Source organism: Bos taurus, chromosome 25 (assembly GCF_002263795.3).
Source record: "Bos taurus isolate L1 Dominette 01449 registration number 42190680 breed Hereford chromosome 25, ARS-UCD2.0, whole genome shotgun sequence".
NCBI lineage: Eukaryota > Metazoa > Chordata > Mammalia > Artiodactyla > Bovidae > Bos > Bos taurus.
In genome coordinates this window covers 11,068,353-11,082,593 of record NC_037352.1, presented here as the reverse complement: position 1 = coordinate 11,082,593, position 14,241 = coordinate 11,068,353, and the positions used below count along the sequence as shown (strand labels likewise).

The following is a 14,241-nucleotide window of genomic DNA, read 5'->3' as shown; positions in this document are numbered from 1 at the left end:
ACTCATCCCCCAAAGAGCCAGCAGAGACAAACTTGTCTTTGATTTTCATCCTTCACTATAACTTCCACAACCCCACGCACCAGCACTCAGGGCCTCTAGATACCCCCTGCCTCTAATCTCTACCTCCGTCTCACAAGGCCAGCTGTGATCTGCATCTTATGAATGAGCAAACTCAGGCCCAGAGAGATTAAGCAGCTCGAGGTCACACAACTAAGGTTTCAACTTGGCCCGGCCTGGCTCTAACAAAGTGCTCTTCCAATGTCCCCCACCCCCACCCCCCCTCCAGAAGCAGAGGGACAGATGACACCATCTCCTGGGGAGCCTAAAGCTTCCTCCACTCAGCACATCTAAATGAGAAGAGGGAGGTTCTGCTTGACCCTGACTCGGGACTCACTCCACTCTCTTCCTCAACCCCACAGGACTATTCAGTCCAAAAACCAAGGCAACTCAATCAGAAAGAGTCAGTCTGAAGATCAACCAAATAGCCTAGGGGTTATCGGCAAAAACACCAGACAGAATTAAACCCAATCAAAAATCAGACCAAGATACTGAACTCTTGTGCTTCCAAAAACCCTGGGGCTGCAAACTCAAAACTGGAACAGGAGACACCCAGACAATGGAACCAGTGAAGTGGGCCGGAGGAGTGGGGACCAAGGCGAGCGGAGGGGCACACGCCCCGTACAGCAGAGGCGGTTGCCGCTCAGCTCCAGCTGATGGTGGCCTTGCCGGGATTTCTTCTTTTAAAGAAAATGGAGAAATTTAAATTTTCATGTGGCATCTTCCCACTCTTAAATGTCAGCCAAAAAGATTAAATTGTTTTTCAACACCCATGGAGGGAGACTAAAAACACATCTAAAGGCCGGACGCAGACTGCAGGCGGACAACTCCCCAGCTCTACAATAACCAAGTCAGCCATGCAGATTTAAACATTTTTTTTTTTTTGGTTGTGGTCTCCTGGGATGTGAGCCAAGCAACAAGAGTCCTGTTTCTAAAAGGCTCTTCATGAGCAGGCGCTGTGGACTTACATTTCAAAATCCGACAAACTCTGGTCTTCGGATGTTTGACTCAAATCTCCAGGCACCTGCCATCAGGAGAGAGGAGAGGGGGAGAGAGAAAACACATCATGGTTAACATGGTTTGCATAATCACGGGAAATTCTGCCTCTCAATGGTCCCTTAACATTTCCTGTTCAGAATGAGGGGAAGAAGCAGTTACTGGAAAACAGTAAGAGATTTAGTGGAAGGATGGTTAGAGACGGAGTTACAGTAATAAAAATATGCCACCATGAAAGATCTCAATTACCTTCACAGGAAAAAAAAAAGGCTGTTAATCCCATTGAGATCATTGTGGGTGTGAAAAAGCATGTAGTTTTGGAGCTAGAGAGGCCTAATTAGGAGCTGAGAGGTGAGACATCAAACACGCAATGGCAAAAAATAGTCACCGTGACCAGGACAATGGTCACATACACAGACACACCTGGTGTGCAAACAGAGGCCAATTTCTGTCCCCCAAGATGGCTCCATCCTTTCCCCTGTCATGTGTGGGCAAGTTAAGGCAGCTGAGTATGACCTCCTCCTCTGACTCAGAAGGGCCCCATGAGAACAGGACTGGGTGCAAGACGCTAAATCGCCTGGTGGGATGGTAATTCTCGCAGACAGCTGACAGCCGGCACTGGTAGACGCTCAGTCAGTCATGATGTTATCAGACCCTGGGAGTGAGCTTCCTTTTGTGACAGGATCGTGTGTGAACTGGAGGAGACTTCCCCGGTGGTCCTGCGGTTAAGGATCTGCCTGCCAATTCAGGGGACACGTGTCCTGGGGCAACTAAGCCCATGCGCCCCAGTACTGAAGCCCTTGCGCCCGACAGCCTGTGCTCAGCAACAGGAGAAGTCACTGCAAGAAGCAGCACTGCAGCTAGGGAGCCGCCCCCACTTGCCACGACCAGGGAGAGCCCACGTGCAGTGATGAACGCCCAGCATGGCCAAAAAGTGAAAATACATTTTTTTTTTTAAAAAGAAAAGGAATGTGAACTGGACAGAATGTAAGACTGTGGATCAAAACTGAGAGGAATCCAATGGAACAGAGAAGGGGGAGAGGCGATGAGGGAAACGGGCCCTTCCTTTCACACTGCGTGCCGTCAGGGCATTTAGGTTACCTTCGATCATCATTAACTGTGGTGAACAGGGACCTCCCTGGTGGTCCGGTGACTAAGATTCTGTGCTCCCGATGCAGGGTGCCCGAGTTCCATCCCTAGTTGGGGAACTAGATCCCACATGCCGCAACTAAGAATCGGCGGAGCCAAATGAGTAACCTTTTAAGTGATTTTTTTAAATCGTGATGATGATTCTGGGGGTGGGTAATGTCCCCCAGACGAGGCCGCACACGTAGGAAGGGGAGACAAATTCAGGTCTGTTGCATTTTCAAGGCTTTTCTACTACCAACCCTTAGCAAACAAGAGGAAAAGCCAGCTCAAAGGTGACGGGAGGAGGAGAGACTTGACAAAGCTCTGCCTGAACAGAGGATGAGAAGATACTAGGAGGCGGTCCCTAAAGAGGCAGCAGGCTCCTCCGGGAGGCAGGAGGAGGGATGGCTGAGCAGCCTGCGCTCTGGGGACCACGTGGCTCCTGACCGAGTCCTGAGCCCCTAACAGCGTGGCCACGAGCAGGCCACCTGACTTCTCTGTGTTGTACTGTCCTTGTCGGTGAAATGGGTGTAACAGTCACAGGCACAGGGTTATTCTGAGCACAAGAGGAGCTGACACGTCTTGTGTGTGTGCAACAGTGCCAGGCAGGTGGGAGGGTCTCCCTGATTGACCTGTATGCTAAAACAGTAATACGACAACATGAGGCTTCCCCTGTGGCTCAGCTGGTAAAGAATCCGCCTGCAATGCGGGAGACCTGGGTTTGTTCCCTGGGTTGGGACGATCCCCTGGAGAAGGGAACAGCTACCCACTCCAGTATTCTGGCCTGGAGAATGCCATGGACTATATATAGTCCATGGGGACGCAAAGAGTCGGACACGACTGAGCGACTTTCACTCACTCACCCACTGAATAACATGACAACTACTGAGAAGGAACAGCAGTGTGCTATCCTTGACACCAGACACTAATCTGCCGACAACCCTAGGGGTGTCTCACCCTCTATTCGGCAGCCCAGAAGGAGGATGGCCAAGCTGAGCCCTTTCCAGGTTCCTGGAGCTAATAAGCAATTCAACTGGGCTCTGGGCAGCGGGCTTTGAGAGAGTCTCTGAAATCCAGCAAAGAGAAACCTGCGTAACCACTTGAGAAAACGTCAGTTTCTTTCTTTCTTTTCTTTTTTAATTGGAGGATCATCGCTTTACAATGTTGTGCTGCTTTCCACCAACCACCACCAGCAATCAGCCGTGTGATAGTCGCTCAGTAGTGTCTCTTTTTGACCCTATGGACTGTAGCCTGCCAGGCTCCTCTGTCCACGGAGATATATACGCATATCCTCTCCCTCTTGGGCCTCCCTTCCCCTGCTCCGCCAATCCCACCCCTCTAGGTCGTCACAGCACCGAGCTGAGCTCCCTGTGTTATCCAGCAGCTTCCCCCAGCTATTTTACACATTGTAGTATATATATGTCAGTGTTACTCTCTCAATTCGTCCCATCCTCTCCTTCCCCTGCTGTGTCTACAAGTCCATTTTCTATGCCTACATCTCTGTTATTGACCTGCACACAGGTTAACCAGTACCATTGTTCTAGATTCCACATACAAGCGTCAATATATGGTACTTGTTTTTCGCTTTCTGACTTATTTCACTCTGCATAACAAGCTCAAGGTTCATCCACCTCAGTTCAACTGAGTCACGTTCGTTCCTTTTTATGGCTGAGAGATATTCCACTGCATATATGTATGACAGTTTCTTTATCCATTCGTCTGCTGATGGACATCTAGGTTGCTTCCATGTCTTGGCTATTGTAAACAGTGCTGCAATGAACAAAAGACCAGGGACTCCCTGGGCTGGGAGTTGGGGTGGCCCTGTTGTTAGAGGGACTGTCATTGTCCTCAGGGTATCTACGGTGAGAAGAGATACAATCCCTTGGGGGAAGCCATGAGCTCGTGTGAACCAAGATCCCTAAAACATCTCCGTCCTTTGACCCAGAAATCACACTCCCAGGATTTATCCAGAGGAAACAAAGACGTCAACAAAAATTTACATTGAAGATGATTCCTCTTCCCAGGCTTAGACAAGTAAAACAAAAAAGAATCTAACGGTACAACTATAGAGGAATGATTCAAGAAATTATGACATGTCCATAGGAGATGCCTGGTTTAAGAAAATGACTTATACACATAAATATACACACACACACACTCATGAGGGTACAAGAACAAAAATAATTCTGGGAAAGTATATAAGAAAACAGCAACACTGATAGCAGATTAGGAGTGGGACTGGGGAGAAAAATGACGCTTATTTTTCATTCACTATCTTTCTGTAAGATTAAAAAAAATGATCGAGTGAACTTCTTTAAAAGAATTTAAAGGTGCTTTTGAAGAATGAGATACCATCCATGTGCAGTTATGAAAACATCTAAAAGAGAAACCATAACAGGAAAGTGCGGAGAAGGAAATGGCAACCCACTCCAGTGTTCTTGCCTGGAGAATCCCAGGGATGGGGGAGCCTGGTGGGCTGCCATCTATGGGGTCGCACAGAGTCGGACACGACTGAAGAGACTTAGCAGCAGCAACAGGAAAGTGAGAGCAGACTACAGACGGTGGGTGTAATACATTACCTTGGGTGCAAAAACGGGGAAGGAAGAATATCAAGTTGTTGCTCTTTATTTTTGCATTAGGAAGGTACAGAAGTGAAGTTCAAGGCACCAACCAAAGGGGCACCAGCCCTGGGGCAGGGCCTGGACAGCGGGGTGGGAGTGAGGCTATTCAGTTACCACACCTTTATACCTACTATTTGAGCTTTGAAAGAATCTAACATCCATTAAAAATGTAAACTAAAATGTATTATCCCACCAAAGAGTGCTCTTGATAAACTTTTAATGGCACAGGAAAAAAGCTCCTGTTCTCCGTTTAACAAAATGCTGCTATGGAATTCCCTGGTGGTCCAGGCGGTTGGGACTTCGCACTTTCCCTGCTAAGTGAGCTTAGGCAAGAACACTGGAGTGGGCAGCCTATCCCTTCTCCAGGGGATCTTCCCAACCTAAGAATCGAACAGGGGTCTCCGGCACTGCAGGCGGATGCTTTACAAACTGAGATACCAGGACTCGGATTTAATTCCTGGTCAGGGAACTAGGGGAGAAGGCAATGGCACCCCACTCGAGTGGGGTGGAAAATCCCGTGGACGGAGGAGCCTGGTGGGCTGCAGTCCATGCTAGGGGTCGGACACGACTGAGCGACTTCCCTTTCACTTTTCACTTTCATGCACTGGAGAAGGAAATGGCAACTCACTCCAGTGTTCTTGCCTGGAGAATCCCAGGGACAGGGGAGCCTGGTGGGCTGCCGTCTATGGGGTCACACAGAGTCAGACACAACTGAAGTGACTTAGCAGCAGCAGGGAACTAGGATCCCAAAAGCTGTACAGCACAATTAAAAAAAAAAAAAATTTTTTTTTTTAAAGCTGCTACTAACATTAACTGCAAATACCCAGTATGTGTCCTAGATAAAACTAGCAATGACTGTGGATCAGTAAGGTGAGGATGGAAGAGATCTGAAAGACGGTGGGGTATCAGAGAGAGGGCAGTCAGATGAATCTGTAGCATGTGTCTGGACTTCTCTATACTTTCTACGAGGAAGATGCATTAATCCTGTAACCACTAACAGATGTATCTGTATCACATTACTGTATAAAGTAAATAAAACATTCTTTCCAATCCTCCCCCACTGGATGAGAGGGCCAATGTCTTCAAGTCTTCCTTGCATTGGGGCAAGAGGGCTGAGGGCAGCTCTGAAGCCTATCCTCCAAACACCACTCTCCCCCTGCTGCTTCCACATGGAACCCAATACCTTCTCTGGAACTCGCTTCTCTGAGTTTACCTCCACACCTAAGCCATCACTTTGCTGACAAAGGTCTGTTGAATCAAAGCCTTTTGACTTTTGGTTTTTCCAATAGTCATGTATGGATGTGAGAGTTGAACTGTAAAGAAGGCTGAGCACCAAAGAACTGATGCTTTCAAACTGTGGTGCTGGAGAAGACTCTTGAGACTCCCTTGGACTGCAAGAAGACCAAACCAGTCAACTCTAAAGGACATCAGTCCTGAATTTTCATTGGAAGGACTGATGCTGAAGCTCAAGTTCCAATACTTCGGCCACCTGATGCAAAGAGCCGACTCATTGGAAAAGACCCTGATGCTGGGAAAGATTGAAGGCAGGAGGAGAAGGGGACGACAGAGGATGGGATGGTTGGATGGTATCACTGACTCAGTGGATATGAGTTTGAGAAAACTCTGGGAGACTGGGAACAGGGAAGCCTGGTATGCTGCAGTCCATGGGGTCACAAAGAGTCAGACATTACTGAGCGACTGAACAACAAGGCTAGGAGAAGCTTCCTTGGCACGACATGAATCAGGCAAACAGACCAGAGGCAGGACTCCCAGACAGTGAAGGCAGCGGTGGCATCACCACACTTTTGAGTGCAGCCTTGTCTCAGATCGGACACGAACAAAGCTTGGACAAAGGGAACCTCACTTACAAAAAGGAAAGTTTTGACTGCCTGTCCCACCAGGCTGAGGGGAAGGGTGACCAGAAGGACCAAAACAAAAGACAAGTTGAGGACTTTAAGGACAGATGCCACTCATTCTACAGTAACGTGAACAAAGGGCTTCTTCAAAACAATCAATTTTAAAAAGAGGGTAGATGTATGGCAAAAACCACCACAATATTGTAAGGCAATTATCCTCCAATTAAAATAACTATATTTTTTAAAAAAGAAGGTATTTTCCTGATGGACAACTTTCCCTTTGGGTATGCTTGGCACGCTGTAGTCCATGGGGTCTCAAAGAGTCGGACGCGACTTAGCAACTGAACAAAACAACACATGCTTGTTTGTCGGGACCCTCTTGGACAGTGGGTGTAAGAACCTGAGAGCTGTTAAATCCTTCCCACTCAGGAGCTTTTCTTCTAACTGGTGGCATTATTGGCATCAGCAAGTCAGGAGACACGAATCAGCCTCAGTTTCAGGGTGGCTGGCTGGAAAAAGAATCCATGAACTTTCTGACCTTGGTGGATCCATCTTGAAAACAAGGCCTGGGTCGACAGCAAGCGCAGGATGACAACTGGTGGCAAATCTTATTCACCAACTTAACCAGCTGTCTTTTCACACTGTCTACAGAGACTGGAGAAGGGAGCATCTGAGGGTTACAGCAATCCTCCCAAAAGCTGATTTGACTTCCAATTCTAGCCATGAAAGAAGTGTGGGGCAGAGATTTTGTATGAAAAATCAGCTTTCTATTGATACTGGCCACAAACATCCTCATGCCTTCCTGAAGCCCCAGGACTCTTGGAGGACACGTGTTCGTGATGGAGCCTTCTCTTCAGTTCCCACCAACACAGAGCGTGAGATAGCATGGTCATCCTCACTTCCCTCTCCCTGGCCCCCGAGAGAAGGCGGCTCACCATCTGGGCTATGGTCTGGGTAGGGGGATCAGGGGGCAGTATGCTAGTTTGCAGGGAAAGGCAGAGCCCGTGGCTGGAGACACAGGGCAGCAGGATTTCGGGGCCTTTCTGGAGTGAACACCCCAGGTGCTGCACATATTAGCGTGTAGGGACAGGCAAGACCCACAGGCAATCAGAACCCTTTTCATCTCTGGGTACACAAGGCAGCCTTCACTGATTACCTGAGAGGTCACGTGGTTCTCTGAAGTCCCTGCTAGAAAGCAACAGAGATGCTGGCTGGAGGGGAAGCCAAAGTGTGGTGAACGCCTTTTGTTGATGTTCAGTCACTCAGTCGTGTCCGACTCTTTGTGACCCCATGGACTGCAGCATGACAGGCTTCCCTGTCCTTCACCATCTCTCAGAGTTTGCTCAAACTCATGTCCACTGAGTCAGTGATGCTATATAACGATTTCATCCTCTGTCACCCCCTTCTCCTCCTGCCTTCAATCTTTCCCAGTATCAGGGTCTTTTCCCATGAATCAGCTGTTAGCATCCGGTGGCCAAAGCTGAATGCCTATGCACCAATGTATTTGTACACTTAATCCTCCAATAAACATGTGAAGCAAGTATTACTGCAAGTCATGTCCCCCTCCTTTCTTTCCCCAGCCTGTGTGCAGCTGGCTGTTCCCCCATCTTTCAAGATTCAGCTAAAAGAGGACTTCTTGTGAGACACCTTCCTGACCACCAGAACTAACCACACCCTCCACTGCTGCCCTGTACCGTCCCCGGGGCTCAGGCTGCAACTGGTTGCTCCCTGCAAGCTTGGGGACAGCAGCCTCCACGTCTTCTCGTTCACACTGGCCCTGGCACACTGTGGACCCTGACTGAGCATCTGGGACTGAGGAAGCAAGGGAATGATGAAGGAAGCTCCACTTCCATGAAAGTGTCAATCAAGCCTCCAACTGCTCTGGAGCAAATCCGCAGTCGTCATGCATGAGAAGGATGAGCTAGTTTGGAGATAAGAGGAACCAAAGGAAGAGAATCACAGTCTTTGTCTTCTAATTACAGGGCTCTCGGATTCACCGCTCAGAGGACAAGGCAAAAAGGCGGACAATACAGGACGGTGAATCGTGGTCCCAATCGTGAAACGACACCCGTAATTTACGTCTTCCAGGCGCTTTCTCACACACCCCCTCTTTTCAAATAGCCTTCCCCAAAACGATTAGCTCTCACTTTGCACTGCCAGAAATGACAACTATTTCCCATTCAACCAATACCCTGCTTTCTCATCTCACTTTTCAAGAAGGAACAACACATCAGATGCACGGCTGTCTCCAGCTTGGTCAGCCAGGCCAGGCGACAGCCCTACGCTCTCCTCACGTCCCCAGGAGGGAGGCAGCTGCCTGGTCTGGACCACTTTCAGGGTTCTGCGCTTATCTGTTAATTTGTTCTTCTGTTTGTACAAATATACAATTAGAGATGTCAGCGGAGGCCAAAGACTCTCTGCTGGGAATAAAGAACTGGCAAACCAGAACTTTAAAGAGTCTTTACTTCTGTCCTCTGAGTAGTCCTGAAGCCTGCACAAACGCAGCCTGCCACACTTCTGTAACTTTTTGTGGATGTATCTGTTTTTCCCCAAAGACTCTGAGGGTCTCAAGGACCATATTCTCAGGGCCCCAGATGATATCAGGTACATACTGATCGCTCGGAGCATGTTTCCCGTGGATGAATAGACACACAGATGAGCAAACAGATGGGGGACGGGATGGTGGATGAGAGCAGAGATGAGAGGGTCGGACTGGGAGAGAATTATCTAATTTACTGAGAATGGACATCTAGTTTTTTTTCCCAAGTGATTAAGTTGCATGGACAACATCTGTACAAAGGGCTTACTAAGCGGCATTTACTCTCACTGTTCAGGGACAGAGTTCAAGGGCATTGGACAGAACAGATGGACGTTTGGGGCCCAGCAGTCCCCACCCACAAGTAAAGCGCCAGCTGCTCCAGCAAAGACGTATACACCCTCGTTACTCAGACGTTTAGCCCGCAAATCCACATTAGGTTCTTCTTATGGCCCTGGCACTCTGGGTACCAGGGAGTTGGCAGAGGAGATGAAGGAGCACACAGTCTATCCAGGGAGACAGTCTTTAAACAACTGATAACACAATTATGGTGTGAAAAGTCCACAGAGAAAAACCAGACTCACTAAGGTGTCTGGGAAGGCAATAGGGAAAGGGGTTTGGAGGGACCATGGTGAGAGCTGGAGCCCGAAGGAGGACAGCAAGGCTCTGGCCTTTGCTCAGTGGAAGGAAACCTCCAAGCGGATTTAAGCAAGAGAGAGACTGGAAGAGACCTCATCTGAATAAGTCACTCTGGCTGCAGAGGAAAGACTGGGCAACAGGCAAGAGGAACAGCCAGGAGGCTGCTGAGCAAGCGTGTGTGTACACACACACACACACATACACGCGCGCGCGCGCGCGCCATCTCAATTCTACACGCTGGATCGCTTGCCAACCTGTCTGCCCACCGCCTTTTCATCGACAGATTTTTTTTTAAGGCGGACCTCTAAGAAGAAATCCACAACTGTCTACAGCTTCTCTAGGCTTAATTGCTAATAGAAAGCTATTCTTCAGTTACAAATTTTCAGACAATCTCGAGCAAGAGACTCAGGCTTCTTAGGAAGGAGCTGAGAGCATTCAACTTATCCAAACTCACTCCTGCTACAGATGAAAAGTGGCTGGGTCCCCCATGCATACTTCTTCAGCCTCACACCACATCAGGGGGTCTTGTCTGCTCCTGACAGGTCCCCAAAGTTTCTAGAAGCTGCTCCAAGGGCTTAGTGGCCAGACGGCCTCCCCTCACACCCTTCTTCAGCAAGACCAGCTTAGCTTCTAGAGACTTCCCTGGAGATCCAATGGTTAAGACTCTGTGCTTCCACTGCAAGGGGCAGAGGTTTGATCCCTGGTCATGGAACTAGGATCCTGATGATGCCCAGCAAAAGCAAACAAGCAAAAAAACAAACAACAGCAAAAAAAAAAAAAAAATATATATATATATATATATATACACACACACACACACACCCTGCTGCTGTTGCTGCTGCTAAGTCACTTCAGTCACGTCCGACTCTGTGCGACCCCATAGACGACAACCCACTAGGCTCCTCTGTCCCTGGGATTCTCCAGGCAAGAAAACTGGAGTGGGTTGCCATTTCCTTCTCCAGTGCATGAAAGTGAAAAGTGAAAGTGAAGTCGCTCAGTCGTGCCCGACTCTTAGCGACCCCATGGACTGCAGCCCACCAGGCTCTTCCATCCATGGGATTTATACACCCTAGCTTCTATCAATACTTCAACACATTTCCCAAACTGAGTTTCCAAGGCAGACCTCCTTTCAAAGAAAAGGTTACACAGGCATGATTTACTCAAGAAGACAGACGTTTAGGCCACACTGAGCCAACTGCCTCATCTCACCCTCAACTCTCACTGAACAGCCAGAGACAGAGAGGCACAGAGCTACCAGAAGATGCCAAGGAGAAGTGGCACTGTGCAAACTCTAGAATCCAAACATGCCCTCCCCAGGCTTCCGCTGTAACTGGCGAGTGGGTGTAGGGCTTCCCTGAATACGCAGCAAACAACTGAAGCTGTCACTTAGAAATCAGCCAGACCACCAGCCGCATTAACAGCATTAAGATGTATCAAGGAGGTTTAAGCGGCAGCTCTGAGGAGCTCACAGCTGCACACAGGAGCCGATTTGGGTCTATCTGGGTTGATGCACTGGAGACACCAGGCCGTAAGGACAACAGATGCCCCTCACCTCCACCCCCAGCTTGTTCATTTTCACATTTATGGACCTGCCTCTCCAGATTGGAGATCAGGGGTTACATGATGGCCCACAGGCCAAATCTAGCTTGCGTTTGTAAATAAACTTTCTGTGGACCACAGTGACACAGCTATGATGTGTGTGTATCACCTGCGGCTGCTGCCACTCCATCCCCAAAGTCCAGTCCCTGTGACAGACAGTAGGACCCGTGACACCTAAAACGCTGACTCTCTGGGCATCTATGGGAAAAGTGTGCCCACTTCTGCTGTCGCTGATGGCTGAACAGATGAGAGCAATCATCAGCAATCTCAGGGAAACACTTCTTCACACAAATGTGTGAGCTCCACGGCTTCACGAAATGACTTTCAGTGACTTGAGACTAAAGAGACGCCCCCAATCTTAATGGAGGGGGCGGGATAAGAAGTGACATTTAAGGTATGGTGTATTAACACACATATTTGGAATCCAGAAAAACAGGACCGGGGGGATTTGCAGGGCAGGAATAGAGGCATCAGGAGGTGGGGGCGGGGGGAGGGGAAGAAGAGGGTGGGACTGAGAGAGCGGCACTCACATGTATACACTACTGTGTGTGAAACAGACGGCTCATGCAAAGCTGCTGCACAACACAGGGAGCCCAGCTCAGCGCTCCGCGGGTGGGACGGGGAGCGGGAGGGAGGCTCACAAGGGAGGGGGTATATGTGTGGAAGCGTTAGCTGCTCAGTCGTGTCTGACTCTTTGTGACGCCCGCCCCCATGGACTGCAACCTGCCAGGCTCCTCTGTCCATGGGATTTTCCAGGCCAGAATACTGGAGTGGGTCGCCATGCCCTTCTCCAGGGAATCTTCCTGACCCAGGGATCAAACTCAGGTCTCCCGCATTGCAGGCAGATTCTCTACCATCTGAGGGGTGTGGCAGTGGGATGGAGGCTTCACAGGGAGGGGATACATGTATACCTACAGGTGATTCCCGCTGCTGTACAACAGAAACCAGTACAACATTGTAAAGCAACTATACTCCAATCAAAAAGCATTTTTTTTTAAACACAAATGACATTTAAGGCCCTTATATACATTCATTTACCTCAACCTCACAGCAGTGTTCTACCGTGAGGACTCTGTGTCTGGCCCTATTCTGCGAGAGGCTCAGGGAGGCTCTGTGAGGTGCCCGTGGACACAGCGAGAATTCAAAGCCCAGTTTAGCTCAACCCCAAGCTGTGCTCTTCTGCCTACATCCGCTGCCTCCCCCCAGAGAATCCTGAGTGCAAAACAAGAATCCAGCCTAATCTCTGAAGGCAGGAATCTGCTCCTGTGACAGAAAGGAAGACACTCGGGCAATCAGAGAGGTATTCACCTTCGCTCTCTGCAGCTACCAATGCATCTGGACTGTATTTCTGCTGTCATGGGTGTGGTGATTACATAGGCAGATGAGTGGGCACTGCTGACTGGCAGATAAAATCAGAAGGACTCTGGAATGTTTCCTCCCAGGATTTTTATGGGGATTTAATGTCTACTCTTTCTAAATAATGGAGCCACACCCTGGAGGCTGCTTCAGGACTGCGGAGTGGGCTGGCAGGGTAAGTTTCTGAGGAATTTCTCCAGCAATTCCCAGAGAATGCCCAGGTCCTCAGGGAAAGACGCAGGGTCTGGTGTCTTAAAGTCAGGTACCTCTGAGCCTCACCGCTTACTATCCATGAAATCTGTGCCCAGTTTCCTTTTCTGTAAAATGTGGCCAGCACTCGCCCATCCCAACCTCTGTACCATTGTTATAAACCACCCGACACACTGCCTGTGTGGTTTTGTGGTCGCCCTCAGCTGCCATTTCCCACCTTCCCTGTCACCTCCCTGCAGGAGAAAGACAACAGGAAGGGGAACTTGGGCCAGCGCTGAACTTCAGCGATCCTGCCTTCAGCTTGGGTTGCTTGATTTGGCTGTGCTGGGTCTTGGTTGCGGTCCATGCGGGACTCCTCTTGTTTCGGACCATGGGCCCTAGAGCACAGGCTCAGCAGCTGTGGTGCACGGGCTTAGTTGCTCTGTGCCATGTGGGATCTTAGTTCCCGGATCAGGGATCAAACCCGCATCCCCTGCATGGGAAGGCGGATTCTTAACTACAGGACCTTAAGGAAGTTCATTTGTTCTCTTAAATCGGAACCCATTTTCTACTACTGAGAATCCACCACCTCTCCTGATCTGCCTCGGGGGGCCGCCCACCAGCTACCCTGAGCAGAGCAGCACTGGCCCTACAGGGAGGGACAGGCACTTGGGCAAGCCGTCCGTGTTCTCCCGCGCCCGGCACTTCTCGTCCCTTCCAGCTGTGTCACAAGGAGCAAAGAGCACTGACGTCGCCCGTGTCCCTCTAGTCGGTGCTAAGGCGCCAAAGAAAGAACAGTCCCCTTGGTTTCTGCACAGCGGTAACAGAGACCCAGAACCGCCTCTCTTCTCCCTGACCTGTCCCCTCTGCGGGAACCAAAGGCTGCCTGTTTCATTTCTTACCCTTCAACCCCCTCCTATTAACAATGAGCTGGCACTGTATTTGCCACACGTCTGCAAATAATACAGCCCAGGCTGAAAACGCATCTGTGGGTTTTTCCTTCCCTGCACTTCCAGGATTTCAAATTTTTTTTTCTTTTTTAAGCAAACCACTTCTCTTGATTGACATCTTGCCAAAAGGCCCAGTGTTAACAGCAGTGCCCCGGCTGCTATGTGGGGCAGCTGAGGGCTCGGGCATGCATGCAGGGCAGCAGGACAGCAAGAGCGAAGGGCATGGACGGCAGCGCCCAGCCCCCGGGGCCCTCTCCCCTGTGGTGTTAGCCTGGCAAGTGACTCGCCCTCTCTGAGCCTCTGTTCCCTTCTCT

At 49.6% G+C, this 14,241-nt stretch overlaps 1 protein-coding gene across 5 annotated transcripts in view; it reads right to left on the bottom strand.

The window, feature by feature from the left end:
• Positions 1-14,241, bottom strand: part of SNX29 (sorting nexin 29) — a 597,448-nt gene that overhangs the window by 197,030 nt on the left and 386,177 nt on the right. For all 5 annotated transcript variants that reach the window (XM_024984883.2, XM_059881310.1, NM_001076862.1 and 2 more), the window contains 1 exon segment: positions 1,026-1,081. In XM_024984883.2, the coding sequence (XP_024840651.1) occupies positions 1,026-1,081 (56 nt within the window).